The sequence below is a fragment of the Colletotrichum aenigma genome (genome assembly GCF_013390185.1).
Source record: "Colletotrichum aenigma strain Cg56 chromosome Unknown KSG_Cg56_contig07, whole genome shotgun sequence".
Classification (NCBI taxonomy): Eukaryota; Fungi; Ascomycota; class Sordariomycetes; order Glomerellales; family Glomerellaceae; genus Colletotrichum; species Colletotrichum aenigma.
The window spans coordinates 659,022-675,000 of record NW_023500913.1 but is presented as its reverse complement, the minus strand read 5'-3'; the positions used below and the strand labels follow the sequence as shown (position 1 = coordinate 675,000).

The 15,979-nt window shown below is 49.8% G+C and overlaps 1 protein-coding gene across 1 annotated transcript; it reads right to left on the bottom strand.

The window, feature by feature from the left end:
• Positions 1 to 254: 254 nt before the first annotated feature.
• Positions 255 to 6,863, bottom strand: atnG-0 (ABC transporter atnG; the record flags this gene model as incomplete). The annotated part of the gene is made up of 16 exons (XM_037325685.1): positions 255 to 471; positions 534 to 1,019; positions 1,077 to 1,692; positions 1,744 to 1,808; positions 1,868 to 1,918; positions 1,987 to 2,182; positions 2,258 to 2,614; positions 2,670 to 2,832; positions 2,900 to 3,666; positions 3,722 to 3,955; positions 4,011 to 4,511; positions 4,582 to 5,125; positions 6,155 to 6,337; positions 6,409 to 6,582; positions 6,633 to 6,697; positions 6,776 to 6,863. The coding sequence occupies 16 exons, from the start codon at positions 6,861 to 6,863 to the stop codon at positions 255 to 257; spliced, it is 4,707 nt and encodes a 1,568-aa protein (XP_037175628.1).
• Positions 6,864 to 15,979: the final 9,116 nt, after the last annotated feature.

Genomic DNA, 15,979 nt, shown 5'->3' with positions numbered 1-15,979 from the left:
CCTGGCCTGAACGGCTAATGCACAAATACAATTTCATGTATCATGCGATCTGAGCAGTTATTTGGGAAGTTATATTTATAGTGAAGGCCAAAGTGGCAGAAGATTGAAATCGCTCGTGCAGAGCGCAGAGCGGCTGGAAAACATGATTGATCTGTACCTATATCATAAGGACAAGACCACTTGAAGGAAATGAACTGTAGAAAAGAGCGAACCATCTGACTAATGCGTATTTGATCGCGCATCGAATGACGTGGTCAGTTCGAGTTCATTCTGTAAAGCTCAGCAAACGGACCATCTCCCGCAATCAGTGAAGATGGCTCTCCAGTCTCCAAGACTTCGCCGTCACCAAGAAGGACCACTGCGTCGTATCGGGAGACGTGCTTGAGCCTGTGCATAACAGCCAAAACAGTGCAGTCACGGAACTCATTGTCAACAACATCCTGCATAACCGCCTCGGTCTCGCTATCAACACTGGGTAACGATAATATCAGCGTGAACTTCATACTGAGGACAAGCATTTCACGAATGCTTACCTGCTCATGGCCTCGTCCAGAATTAAAACTTTGCACTGCCGAAGGATAGCCCTAGCCATGCAGAGGAGCTGCTTCTGACCGGCCGACCAAGCTTTATCGTCCATCTCTACGTTCAGGCCGCCTTGCTCGTGAACACGTCTCGAAAGGCCAACTCTGTCGAGAGCTTGGATGATCCTTGCGTCGTCGTCGTCGTCGTCGTCGTCGTCGTCGGAAACGGCGCTCAGCGGATCAACGTTGAATCGGATTGTTCCCGGCATGAGAAAAGGATCTTGGGAAACAACGTTGATGCAAGAACGAAGCTCCGATGGCACGAGAGTCGATAGGTCGACGCCATCAATCTCAATCTTGCCTTCTCTTACATCTGTCATCTGTAGTAGGCTGAGGATAAGCGACGTCTTGCCGCTGCCTGAGCGACCACAGATGGCAACGTGTTCCCCGGCCTTCGCCGAAAGCGATACCCCCTTGAGTATGGTTTCGGCGTCAGGACTGGCGTAACGTTAGTTCCGAGACCGAAAGAGATGGGGAAGACACTTGAACACTCACCCATAAGACGCCACAACGTTGGAGAAGTTGACAGCCCCGCTATGGGGCCAGTCCCGAGATAACCGTCCCTTGCCAGCACTGTGTTCCGTTTCGGTCTCTGCTACGAACCGTCTAACTCTTGCAACAGCCCCCACACTAGACTCAAGCTTGGTCCAACTCTGGATCAGGCGTGCTAATACCTCACTGAATCCAATAACCATAACAAGACTGACACCAACGCTTCCAGCACTAAATTTATCATACCAAGTGACGACTACACCCACGAGGACGATAGCAAGCACAGCCACAACTAGGTTAAGAACAACCGTAAGCCACGCTTGAATACAGCTTTGAACATAGCTTGGTTTCTGGGACAAGTCAATGCGGCGATAGTTACGTTCCTGGTACTGGGTTTGCCACCCAAAAGCACGAATAGTCACACTTCCAGCTACGGATTCAGAGAAGCAGGTGTAGAGGGGCGCCTTGGCTTCGATCCCCAGAAGACGAATCTGGCGAGACGTCTGAAGGTAGAAGCGTTGCAGAAAATAGACGACGGTGACGATGAAAGGGAGGGCAATGCCGAGAAATTGGGAGAAGACGGCGAGAATAACGAGCTTAGCCAAGACGGATATGGCCGCTGCGAAAAGTCGTGAGCAACATCGCATATTCATGTGGATGAAATACTCACTGGAAGTGTAATTCACCAGGTTGGACGGCAGGTCCATATCCAGAAGCTGCATGTCTTCACTGAACCTATGAACGGCCACAGTTTAGCACCTCGTTGCGATAAAAAATCAACTAATGTGACTTACCTATTGAGAATCTCGCCATTATCGGTTGTGGTCAGAAAACGGAAGGATGCTCTGTCCCGCGAGAGGTATACGATTAGTACTGTCCCGCGTACAATATGATGTGGTACAAATGAACTCACGCCATGGTAGTCTTGAGAAGGTCCGAGTGCAGCTTGAGAGCCGTATTGGTGATGATGTCAAGGAATGCAAACCAGGCAGCCAAAGAAGCTCCCAGAGTGCCAAGGACGCCAAATACGGCGTACATGCCCAAATAATACCCCACACTCGTGTTAGCCTTGGCGGAATTGGCTTCCGACCACCACTTGACCCAAACGGCTAGTTGTCACATGCAATTGTTAGCGGCAGTTGCCAATTTCCCCCTATATTGCAGTGCGAAAGGGTTCGGCTTACTAGAGAACTCTGAGAAGAAGATCCACATGACGACTGAAACTGAGTAGAGGGTCACTGCCTTCCAGCCGGCATTCTTCAAGTAGTATGTGTAAACTGCCTTCTCCCCATTCTTGCGTCGGATATCGGTATGAGGCCTTTGTTCTTGGTGGTTCTCGTTCTCGTTAGTTGGCGTGGCTGTCTGCTCAATGGGAGTCACAAAATCATCAGACTCCTGTGCATCCACACTTTCAGATGACAACTTCAGCCCTAGCTTGCTCGTATAGCCTTGACCTCGCACGAGAACTGCGGGGTTGCCGAGTTCTTGAATCCTGCCATCATCGAGGCTGATGATGATGTCGGCGAGGGCCATTAGTTCATCTGCATTCTCATCAGCAAGCCCATTTCGATGTCACAATGTGAAGCCAAAACTCACGACTATGCGTTGCGATGACGATCGCTGCGCGTTGCCTTCGCAGGAGACCATCAGTGCCAAGCAGACAGGTCGATACATGCTTAGCCGTGTGGGCATCCATGCCACTGAAAACATCGTCAAGGACAACGATCTTCTGCCTCGAGTAGACAGCTCGAGCAAGAGCCTTAAGGGAGACAAAGATGGGATGTTAATGTAAGTTCAACGTTCAAGAAACATTTTCGGCCACTTACGATGCGTTGCTTCTGGCCGCCGCTTAGATTGACACCGTTGCTACCAACGAGTGTGTAGTCTCCCTTCTGCAATGCTTGTAAATCGATTTCGAGACCGCAGGCTGAGATAACAGCATCGTACCACTTCGGGTCGTAGAGTGAGACGCCGAGTATGTTTTGCCGAACCGTTCCGTTCTCAAGCCACGGGCTCTGTGAGCAATATGCCACGCCACCTTTGCCAGGAGGGTTTCCAACGGCTGGACCGACAATAAGAGGAGACATGGGTATCAACTCGCCCAGTATTGCGCGAAGGAAGGATGACTTGCCGCTTCCCACGGGACCGATAACAACAGTCACCGCGTTTCGAGGGATGTCAACGGTAAGGTCGTGAAGCACAGCCTGATCCTTCTTCCATCCAAAGCTATCCCCTTTGAAGGAGACGGAAAACCGCTGTTGTGAGTCCGCAAACTTGCTGTCGCCTTCGTTTGTCAATGGAACGAGATGAATATCGGTTGGAGATGGCGAGGTGAAGGTGATACTCTGGCTATCGAGAGTTGCAGGTCGGGGACCGTAGGTGCAAAAGTCTTGGATGCGGTCGAAGCATGCCAACGACTGTACAATCATTGGCAGTAGCTGTATGAACATGACAACGGGCGTGGTCAAGAGCCCAATCAATGCGATAGAGGCAAAGGCCTGGGCGGGTAAAAGAGTTTCGTTCTTCCAGAAGACTGAGATAATGACGTAGACGGCAAAGGTAACAATAGGAGCAAGATTAATAGGGGTGAGCGCTGGGGTCCGTCAGGAACTAGACATTTATATTGCCGCCGAAGACAAGAGACTTACAGAGCAACAGAGTGGCCACAAGCAGCTTCCGAAAAGACTTTGAGGTGTTGATCTCGTCAGTCCGCAGTCTCTGAATCATTGTCGACATGACATCTGTAAGCCCGAGCATCTTCACAGCCTTCATCTCACCAAGCACTGTCGTTGTGACACGAAGACGTTCTTGGATCTTCTCGATCCACCGCATCTGAGCTGTTCTGCTGGCAACAGAGATCTTCGACATTATAGCGATGAAAACTGCGAGATAGTCTGGTTAGCGAACTCCATACAATATTTGCCGCGCATCACATACCTAATACAAGGACTATCGAGGCGAGGCAGGCGAGGGACAGCTGCAATCCTAGAAGCCAGCTCGCAACAGCAATATCAAGTAGCGAACCCCACGTCGTATGAAACATAGACATGGAGCCAAAGATACGTTCAACATCTCTCCCCATCAGGGCTACTGCCGTGATATCTCCAGTATCGACGTCTCTTGTGTGGACAGTTTGTTGGTAGACAAGCGCGATTAACCCTCCCCGAAGCCTAGTTGTAAAGCGAAGGTTATGGTACTGGTAAACCGAGTTGCTAATCGCGATGCCCAGGTACACCAAAGCCCAGGCCCCAATAAGGCCTCTGCCGTAGCTAACGTCTGGGTTGCCGTTACTCACAAAAGTAACGGTCGATTTTATTAGGAATGGTTGCGCGAATGTAAAGACTGTCAGGCAGAGCCGGGGAATAACAGGAGCCAGGAAGGGCAAAAGATACGCCCTGAAGCAGGCTTTAAGGAGACTATGGCGACTTTGGTGGTCGTCTGATAAAGCCATAAGGTTAGCAAGGGGGCTGTAGACTTCGTTCGGAACATACCGGCGTAAAAGACGTACATTTGTCCCATGCAACGGCCAAACTTTGGTGAAGAACGCGACTCTCCATATTCGAATCGAGCCCTGGTAAGTCACTGAGGGATATGACTTTGGAATACCCCAAGTAGAAAGTCGTCGCTAACCACGCAAAGCAAGTCCTCGACCAGAACCCGCTGCTCTGCTCGGGAGTTGCATGCTTGCCGTCGGGAGGGGTACCGGGCGCGGGAAGTCTCTTCTTCGCCTCGATAGATTCTAGCACGAGCACCACCAGTGTGAAAACCAACACGACTGTGGCGATGGCTGGCAAAGGGCCGCGTACAGAGATAAGCCACAGTGTACGGACACGGGCAATTCCAAGTATGATGGATGCCGAGAGATAGAGGCTGATGAGGGTCGAGGGTCGAGGCGATCTTTGATGGTTTAGGACAGACAGAAGCAAGACGGCAAGCGTGGCGACGGGAGTCAAGACATCAGCGGCGGTGGACGCAGGAGTTTGGAATGCTGAGGTCTGGCAGCGCAAAGCCAGGAAGGCCCACTGAAAGGCAAGAAGTGTAATCGTAGCCACCTTGAAATGGGAGTTAGTCAAAGACACATTGACCGCGAGGCACATTGACAGTGGCTTTCGATTGTGCGGCTGGACATACCAACTTGCTGGTCAAGAGCCTGGATTGAGTCTGGAACGTAACTGGCTGTCGAAGCAGCTGGACAACTCTCGGTGGGACAAGCAGTAGAAAGAATGCAGATGGCAAGCATGCGAAAATGATATCTTCAAACCGTAGAGTGAAGTCAAAGGAACGGCAACCTGTATGGACTCGCGGCCCGGACGCCCAGTCGCTGAAGTTCGGACAGGCCATGTCGATGATTCGTGAGATCAATAGGTATACATCAGAACTTCTTTCGCAGAGGCTAAAGCTCGGTAGGCACTAGAGACAAAATCAAAGGAAGCTCACGGCGAGAAGTTCGGAAATATGTCGAAATGTTGTTGGAACAGAGACGTTGGACAGCGACGCGTGTGTGGTGTGCCTGCGTGCTTCAGACCCTGGGGATCACTATCAGCGTTGTACGGGGGCAACGGCAACGTCGCGTTCGGCGTGCTGCCTGGTGTGCGACATGCTGATACATAGGTCAGATCCTGCAGCTTCTAACCTCCTTCGGTAGGCAAGGTAGGTCTGTCTTAGGTCGGGCTGCACGAGCCGGCCAGTCTTACATATTTGGTGGTCCGTCGATAAGAGAAGGTGTATCAGTAGATGTCACAATTCATATTTGCGACCTCAGATTTTTGACTGGGCTGTGATCTTAGTGATGTGTGCTGTTTTGTCTAACTACCTTGCTGCATATTGTACCTCGGCTGTTTTGTCTAACTAGGGAAACCCTCATGGGGAAGAAACCTAGTTACCCATGTGTCCCAATGCTTGCTTTTTATTTAGAGCAATCAAGCACACGGACAGCTTGATAATCCTGCCGATCAACCTCCCAACTTTCCATCGTATCGCCTCGCCATCTTTCCTGCATGTCTGCCCTTATGGCCTGGACGATTATTCTCGTACGTCCATTGGAGAAAGCCTTTCCAACTGTTTCTCTCAGTCCAGCTGACCACCGCGTCAAAATCTTTGCAGGTATGTGTCTCGAGAATACCGTAGTCCTCGTAGTCTTCCGTGACTCCGAGCATGAGATCAGCGTTGCACATTAGCGACTGGCGCAGTCGATTGAAGCAATGGAGGGAGTGCATGTCCGATGAGCTCGTGTCGTTGGAAAGGAATCGCTCCCGCAGACGTGTCTACAGAGTGAATGGTAGTCAGTCCAGAGCCAAAACCTTGCATGTTTTTGCGGGCGCCTAGGCAGACTTACCAAACAGTGCAGGTTATGGAAAACGTCCACCTGATAAACCATCTCGCCCGTCACCCCCGGAGTGGGTGCGGAGGGGCGGAAGCCGTGAGCTACGGCCCACTCGTCGCTAATCGATACGATGCCGTATTCTGCGTTGGTGAGCTTCGCTGGCTTCGCCTCTGGTGGAAGGGTTGACTTGTCATACGTAAGTAGATTTGATCCTATGGATCTTGCTGGGAAATCACCCCCGGGTCATACGTCTCGTCATTGACGTACACCCAAGTTTCGCTGAAATCGTGGAGGTTGAAATCTATGTGCGAGGAAACTCCGCTTCAGCCAAAAGAATACACCGTAATACAGGGTGTGTTGGAGAGTATAGGCGGCCCACAGTCATCTATGCCCTCTTGACGACGTCCAGGAGGCGAGGTACCGCCAAAAACAGGCAGATGTTTGCAAACTCCATTGCCAACAGCCATAGTAAGGTTTGCCGAAGCTGTCAGTGTTTCCGATTCCCGACATAATTGCGTTTTGGCTGGGCGGCGCAGTCGTCGCCGCCCACCAGCGGAATCTGTTCAGTCTCGTCTTTGCTGTCCATATGTGTTGAGTTCGTGATGGTGTTTCGCGAGAGGGCCAGAAAACCATCCACCACGACGTGGCTATTCAACGGGAACGAGACGTTTTGTCTGCCCTCATTCGATAATCATCTACGCAAAACCAGACACGAACTGTGCTATTCTTCTGGTGTGTCAACCGCAAACAACATCACGGCGGCAAATCTGGCGTGTCGCTGTTATGTGGGCTGGGTTCCACACAGCCACTCTTCTCAATCCCTGCTCCCTATGCTCTGGCTCCCGCTCCCGCTCCAGTCGCAGCGCTCCGGGTAAGGACTGAGAAGGAAGGTGAGTGTGGTCAACTGGGGGCTGGCCCCAGCACCCGACAGCTTCCCGCCCACGCGTACGAGTAGCGCCAACACAACAACAGTCTACGGATACATGTACCGCGGAACGCTCCGGTCTTACCCTGCGACCCTCGTTGCATTAATCAGAGGATTGGATGTCTGTCAACTAGTTCCCGTTATCCGTCCCGCCCAGCCACTGTAAATCACATTCAAAGCGTGGCGCAAACCTCCACAAATTCGATGTGGCTGGACTCAAAAGGGAGGAGAGCAGGCGTTCTTTACCAGGCCTACAGCTGGATATACAATGGGCGATCGGGGAGGTCGTGAGGGGCGTCCTGCTGGAGATTTCCATATCTGCACCTTGCTGTACATTGTACCTCGGTTAAACCATTGGTCTATCTGAGAGGGGTAGGGCCAGGTTCTACGCTCATACCCAATCGGTCCACGCAAGTGCTGCACCACTGTGGCGCGCCGGCGACTGCTGCAGGCTTCAATCAACAGCGACCGAACCGACGCCGTCATTGACGAACAATGTGGTCCAATTGGCTGAGAACTGAACAAACAACCAACACAACACTGCATGCAGGATGGCCGGGTTGTCCGCCCATCAAAGATTGCAAGATGCAGGCGGCACAGCCTTTGCATGTAACAGTATGCCAACAAATCTGAGATACGGGCATGGCGGACGGGAAGTCCCTGTCCGCAGTGACTGTGAATGGGATACGTGACCAACAGCCAATGGGAATAGGAACGGTTCTCGCACATTTACTCCCCACGGGGAACAGACCTGTAATATTTATGATTTATCCCACGACTGGATTCGACTGTCTTATGGGTGTCTCTTGACTGCCCTTCATTCTTGAGAACGCCCATTAACTCGGTTGGGCGAACGACCGATCATCGTCTTCTCTGGTCAACGAGACTGTCAAACAAAGCCACAACTACTCTTGTGGGTCATGAAACTCAGATACATGTTAGCAAACAGCGCCATCATTGGATGCCCGGCTGTCCCTAGCCAAGAGTTGATTTCCACGCGCGCCCGCCAACCCCGACCAGTTCATCAAACGCCTTGAACTACCTTTCTGGACTGTTCTGCATCAAGAGTAAGAACTCCCAAAGCAGCCAACCAGTATGTTGGGATTCAGGAAACTCTGCTTTCCAAGAGACGTGTGGCTAAAACCTGCATAGTGTCTACTGGTACACGAAGCACCCAAGGGTGCTGGACTTGTCGGCTAAGAAGGAAAAAGTGTGACGAGACACGTCTGGTGTGTCAGATATGCACAAATCTTAGCATAGCATGCTACGGGTACGGACCTCGGCCTCCCTGGATGGATGGAGGACCACTCGAGAAAGAAAAAGCACAGAGCATCAAGCTTGAAATAGCCCGTAGCGGCTTCAAGAGAAAGAGACCCCGCCTGTACAGCACAGCCCTCGCAACCGGCATCGAGGGGGGCTCCGATGCCGCGTCCGACAACTGCGACAGACCCGTCACCCAGCCTGGTACGGCACTTTGTTTGTCTAAATCCCTTCCGAAAAGAACCCCGACTACCCTGGATGACGTCTTCGACGATGAATTCAGTCTTTCCAGCACACCAATGCAGCAGACGGCGAATAACACGATGGCCCAACAGATGAGCATCGTTGTAGGTGAAATGTCCACCTCAGAGATTTTATCGACCGATGAGAGTGAGCTCGACCATTGTTCTCTTCCTGTCGATCCTCTACTGCGTGTAGCCTACGAATGGGACAGTTCAGAATCTACACTCGACTACGAGGCATACATGGAGATTGGCACCTTCCTTCCTATGCAAACTTCTGAGTCTCTACCACAAACTCTTCACAGACTCCGCGACTCTGTGCCATCTGACACCCCATCTTGTTATTTTGGCACATCATCTGGAACAGATGACAGCAGTTCAATTTCAGCACCTGGAGATATCCTGCTAAGCGATGAATCTATTTATCAAAGTATCTTGAGGAAACACTCTCAGCACACTTTCCCTTTCGTCAGGTTTCCCACATGGGCTGCCGACGGTGGCTGGAAATCCTGCTGTTCAGTTCAAAGCATGTGCTCAAGGCTACGATACTGCTCAGTGGAGCAGCCAACAGCGTAAGCGAGAACCCGGATCTGGGGCAGGAGAAGAACATCGGAAACCACATGTTCCAAGCCATGAACATACTCAGGTCCCTTCCGTCCGCAACTTCATCTTTGTCTCTACTCGATGAGAAATTGAAAGCATCCCACATCATTTCAGCATGCACCTGTGTAATGCAGACAGTATTTCTTGAGGTTTGAAGGCCCATCATCTTCACCTCACAAGCACATATACTCATGCAGGATTAGGTTTATCTAGGTGAAACTTCACACTGGATGGACTGCCTGGAGCAGGCAACACCATACATGCATGCACTCATCAACCTTGTCTGTTCAAAGGGGAGCGTCAATCCATCCAAAAAGACGCAAAATACATTTTGTCAGTTTCAAATGGCCGCAGCGAAGGTTTTGCTAAGTCAAATGGTCTGGTTCGACATCGCCGGCCTCGTCTCCACCGGCTATGGGCCATCCCTTGGTACAAACCACGCTTTTCTCCTGGATTCCAATGTTTTTGATCTCAAAGAAACCTCAGGATGTGAAAATTGGGTTGCGAAGTCTCTCCACGAAATCCACGCTCTTCGGACTTGGAAAGCGGAGGAGGTCGGTGCCCAACGGTTGAGTATCATTGAACTTGCCGAACGAGGAGGGGCGATCTTGGAGATCCTGAAACAACGCATTGCTGCAATCGAAGTGGATCTAATGCCCGATGCAGAAACACAGGAAAGTTTGAGCGATGGTGATGATTCAGCTGGGGTTGTGCCTCTGGAGCAAGATCTCAAAAAGGTCACCATGGCCTATGCTATAGCTGCGGTCATCTATTTGCACGTTATCATCTCAGGACCAACACCTCTTCTGGAAGACATACGGAAAGAGACTCCACGCCTTGTGAAGTATCTAAAAATACTTGCAAGTAGGGGCTTGCTCTGTCATGTACCGTTGCCTCTCTGTGTGGCGAGTTGCTTCGTGGAAGATCACGACTTTGATTATTATTTCGAAAAGTCGATATTCAAGGTCGGAGCGCTTTGTAACCTGCGAGAGGGCCATCATGATTGCACAAGAATGCCGCAAGCAACGGCAAGATGGCAGACGCTGTGACTGGATTAACATCACACAAGAGTTAGGCTGGAAGTTCTTGCTTGTATAAGGCAGTTGATGCAAGACTCCTCGACGAAAGTGATAAGAACAGGTTGCATGCTAGTGATAAAATACCGTTACGACCAGTAAAAGCGGTCAAACTGCATAAACGAAAGATTCATGTTGTAGTTATGATGCAAGTTCTGTTCATCAGTGAATCATGGAGTCAATCGAAAGGCAAAGCGGGTTTCATCCCAAACCAGCCATTCACAGAGTTTCATAATCTTTTACTGTTTCCTTATAACTCGCGTGGACCCAAAGGCTTGCTGACGTTTTTCCGTCAAAGCCAGAAGACATCTAACAATATATAAAGTACATAACGCCGATAGATCTCTTGTACCTTCAAATGCTTCCTAGAGTAACAAAATATAAAATGAACCACTGAGCGTATTTTATGTGGGTTGATCTCACAAATCATTAAAATGATCGAGTAGAATTGTTGTGATTATCAAGCATACTTGGATGCATAAGCCCAGATCTCATCCCAGTTCTTGCATTCGTGAGGATAGTCCAGTCCATCTACCACAGCACGTCCAGTGTTTTCAGAAACAAATTCGAGAGATGTGTCACCAGAACACTGGACAGCCTGCCTCAGATAGTCGAAGCAGTGAGCGATGTGCCAAAGACCATGGATGGCCTGGTCATAAGTTGGTGAAGTCACATTTTCCGGCCACTGTTGCAGCATTTTCTTCGTATCCACCTTGTCGTAGATAACTTCCCACATAAACTTGCGCAATGCACCCTGTAGAAATCAGCCATTTCGAAACACGTCGAGCGTTGATGTAGGCATACTTACCAGGCAATGAAGTTGATGGAACACAGAAAGTCCTGCAATCTTGTCGGGAAAATCAAAGCCGGAGTCGGCCTCCAAATTTGTAAACCCACGACCATTGGCTGAACGCGAGATAATCAGCATTGATGCAGTGCAATTGTTCGTCTCACAGTCATGGTGGACTTACGGCCTGGCAAGCCTTCCCAGGCCGCGTTGCTCTCTTCTGATGGCAAAGAGAGAAATAGAGGGTCGAGCTTGAATGTTCGAACATGTTGTGAAACTGTACGTCAGCAATGATACGTGTTGAGAGTTGAGCGCTGATTCCGGAACACACATTGGGGAACTGGAGATGGGAGCAGGCGCTTAGGTTTTTGGTGGGACCATGTGCCGGAATACAGAGCGGCCAGAGATAGAAATAATAAGAGGTTGATAGCCAGAGAGACGAGGAGCTTCTTTCGCGAATAGCTTGTTTTTGCTAGCATCGACGATTCAAGGTGTATCTCGGCCTCGGAGTCGTTGCTATCACCTTGCTTCAAAGACTCGTATGCGGTATCATTCGCCTTGTGTCTCGACCAGGGAAGATAAGACGCCATACTTGAAAGTCTAAAGTGTGGAGATTCCACAACAGAGTGTTGATAAGGCCTTGAGAGTAGACTTAGCAAGCGATCCAAAAAGGCTTTTCAAATACTTTCTTTGCTTTCGACAACTCCAGGATGTTTTTGAAATTTGTAGTGTAATTGATATTTTTAATCTCATGTGTCGGGGAGAGTCACCGCACACTTTCATTCGGTTTCTGATCGCGCGTCACGCTTATCAACTGCCGCCGACTTGGCGCCACGGACAACACAGCATCCGATGGCGCTGTGCATAGGCAGCTGCGGGACGCGGCGCCAAGCCGGCGGCAGTCCATCGTGACGCCTGATCAGATATCGAATCAATGTGTTCGGTGTTTTTTTTCTATTGCGAGACTAGGGGGCTAAAGGAATACTCCTTGGTCGGCATTTCTATTGCTATTGTAATAACGCAGAGTCTTTTCGCACGTAGAATTTATCGTCTGGAACTTTTGGACTCATTTTGGCATCTTGTTGAAACGCGCAGCCCTGTTCGGTCTGATTTCACACGGTCCGCTGTGCTTTTAGCCCCATTACGATTGGAGAACAAGGCACTGGATTTGGCGTTGGCTGTCTGGAGATTCGTCAGAACTCGAGTTGGGCTGATACCAAGCGACTCAAGCGTGCTTTACGGAAAGGTCTCCTCCAGTGAAGCCGACCTCGCTTCCCAAGAAACCTTGTTTGAGTACGAGGAGGGTTCAAACGACAGAACTTCAACCACGTCCAGGCTACACAAGGGGTGTGTTTGGTCCACCAAGGCCGCGTTTCTTGTCTCCTACGTATGGCTGGCCTATCTTGTCTTCGTCACCAAGGGACCAATTCTATGTGTCCTGGGAAACGAAGGTAGGTGACACTATTTTGATAGATCTCCGTAGATTACAAGACTGAGATCAAGTGTTACCTATTCAAGCAATTTTCGACGATTCGCCAGTCATCTATGAGAGTGTTCGGTTCCAGCGTGCCGGCTTCCATGACCGCCGTCATAACACGAACACTATATACGAAAGACCTCCAAACAAGCAGAACGAGGCCGCATGGGATCGCTTATTGAGTGGTAAGTAGTTCCGGATCAACAAGGACTGGAAATTCAAGAATGCTAATCTTTGATAAAACAGTTGGTGTTGTCGCCATCTCAGACCAAGAAAGCTCCAGGATCACGAACGGCACTGCTTCAGCGGTTGGAGATTCCAAAAAGCACATTGTGGAACTTGAAATATTTCACCAATTTCACTGCCTTGTGAGTATACACCGATATTTTGATCATTAAGAAAACGATCATTGCTGATAATATATACAGAAGTGGCTCCGTGATCAGTTCTGGCATCTCAACGCAGCTGTCACCGCATCCCACAAACTCGATGATTTTCCTCAGCGAGTAAATCACACAGGTACCGCTATTTACTTTCAATCATATGAAACAGAAAAACCGCTAACTCAACGACAACAGACCACTGCATTGAGTACCTCAGGCAGGTCATCATGTGCCATGGCGACATAACACCCATCACGTTTGAATGGATTCCTGATATTGACGGATACATCGCCCACCACAGCACCGAGCATTTGTGCCGTAACTTCAATGCCATATTCGACTGGGCTACATTTAGAAACACGACTGGCCTAGAAACAGACGGGAAGCATCAGAACAAGGAATTGAAGCATGCAGAAAATTTTGATTAACGAGCAAAATCAGATCTCTGCTGCAGAACGTAGTCATTTACATCATTGACTTTTCCTCCAGCCTTCGAAATTTTCATTTCAGTCAAAAGCTACTGTAGCGAGATAGATGTTCGGCGACCGAACCCTTTGAATAGCTGGCTTTCTTTGTGACTTGTCTGTTCTTCTCTCGTTGCACTGCCTACAACTGGAACTGGCCGTTGCGAGCATGTCAGGACAGCCAACTGTGGCACGAAGCAAGAGCTTTGAGGATAATGCCCCTGCATCATTGCCTCCTGTTCTGCACTATGTGATTATGACGGCTATCCCCAACTGGTTGGACCGTAACACTGTAATTGGAGCTTGAGCCCTAAGTGTCCCAGCTTAATTTGAATCGGTTTCTGTTCAAATGACACATGACCTTTTGTCCCCACCTGTCACACTGTTGTACCATGAAAATACAATGATCTTGACATGCAGATGGCTGATGTCCCCCATCGATGCCGCGTTCGTCTCGGCGTCACGCCCAAAGAAAGTCATGAAAGATCCTAGCGACCAGTGCATTTATTCTGTTTGGAGGAAGGTTCAAGGTGTGACGCCGATAACAGAATGCACTGGGCGATTTCTGCAGCTCCAGGTATTGAAACAGTCTCTCTGGCGGCACGCCCGCCCTTCCGCCGATCGGCGGCATTGCAAACAGTCGATTCGACTGCTTTTGGTCAATAGAGCAATCTGGGTCCCTTAGACCAAAGTGTTGATCAAAAGCCGGGTATATTAGAAGTGACAGGATAATGGGTAGCATGATTTCCCACATAGGATCATCTCTAACACAACAACAAACTGCAACCCCTGAGGATCTCCAAAACCAGTCTTATCAAACAATATGCAATTCTTCAAGCTTCTTGCTCTTTTCGCTGCCGCGACTGCCGCCGCTTCTGCACCGGCCCCTGAAGCTCAGGCATGCCTCGCCGAAATCAAGGAGAACGTCGCTGAGTCGGCCGCTGTCTACAAAAGATGTGCCTACAACTGGATTAGACGGGATGGCGTCTCTACACGTCAGACCTGTTTTACAGAGCTCGAAGAATCTGCCGCCGAGGTCTCCGAGAAGTACAGGCGATGCGCTTACAACTGGATCAAGCGCGACGAACTCGCCGTTCGGGCACCTTTCCCTCAGGCCTGCCTTACCCAGGTCGACGAAGCCAGCACAGAGGCTGATGCCGTCTACAAGAGATGCGCTTACAACTGGATCAAGCGGGATGGACACAACCTTTCTGCCCGTCAGGCTTGTCTCACTGAGGTCGACGAGGCCGTTGCCGATGGGTCTGAGAAATACAAGCGCTGTGCCTACAACTTGATCAAGTGAACCGCGCTTGGTAAGAACTATCCGAGTATTTAATAGGTGGGGAGAAATCCCTTTGCTAACCTTGAATTTTACAAGGTAACTGATTCTATAGACAAAGGAACGCACAGGGGCTTCACGCTATGCGGTATGGATTCAACCTATTCTTGGGTGTATTGAAGGACTGCGACAATCGATGTACTCAGGTTGTCTAAAGAAGAAGATGGAAAAGAGGGAAGAACCTGGCAAAATATTACACTCTTTCCTTTTCATGAAATTTTCTTTTGTCCTGTCGTCCATATCCTCCGCAAACGAGACTGCTTTGAAATTCAGAACACTCTTCCGCATGATGTATCCCTTGTTCCATCCAAGATCGTAGCAGCCCAAAGTAATAGTTGAGTGCCAGCCCGGATAGCTAACTTACACTGCCCCAAAAGTCTTTTCATGCTTCAATATGACTTCCTATGAGATTCAAATGCCAAACCTTGGGTCAAAAGATGTGCCGCGCCGGCCGGACTGGGGTAGACCTTCCACAGCAGCTACAATATGGGACAGGGGGGCAGAAGCCCTTGCTGGGGTTATTCTAGATTTAGGAATAGCTTTCTTGTCAGACTGTTGAGATACAATCTCTAGCTGAGTTGCAACATCGTCATGGTGACAATCGTGTCAGTGTGGAAGAGTGTGATCACTCGAGTCCGGGAATTGTTGAGATATTGGGCAAGGTACATGTATGAATGAGAATGACCACTTTCTATGCCCACATCAGCATGTACCTCTCGTCGCGGCCTGTGGAAAAAGGGACCATTTTATTTTCCTTCGTCTACTTCTTCGCAATGGTTCTTTACATTTACAGAGAGAATGGGTGGTTTGCTTGTGCTCATCACCGAGAGCGACTGGAAAGGACATACGCCGGGACACCGGTTTGGCAGGACGACCACCCGTTGAGTAACAAGCTTGCCATGTTCGCGTCTATTGCTGTACTGACATCTAATTCCCAGACAACGAGATGGGGTTGCAGATGCACCAGGATCACAGCTCCAGTTCCTTGGAGAGTCTTCAGTCTCCGTATCTCGGATATCGACGTGTC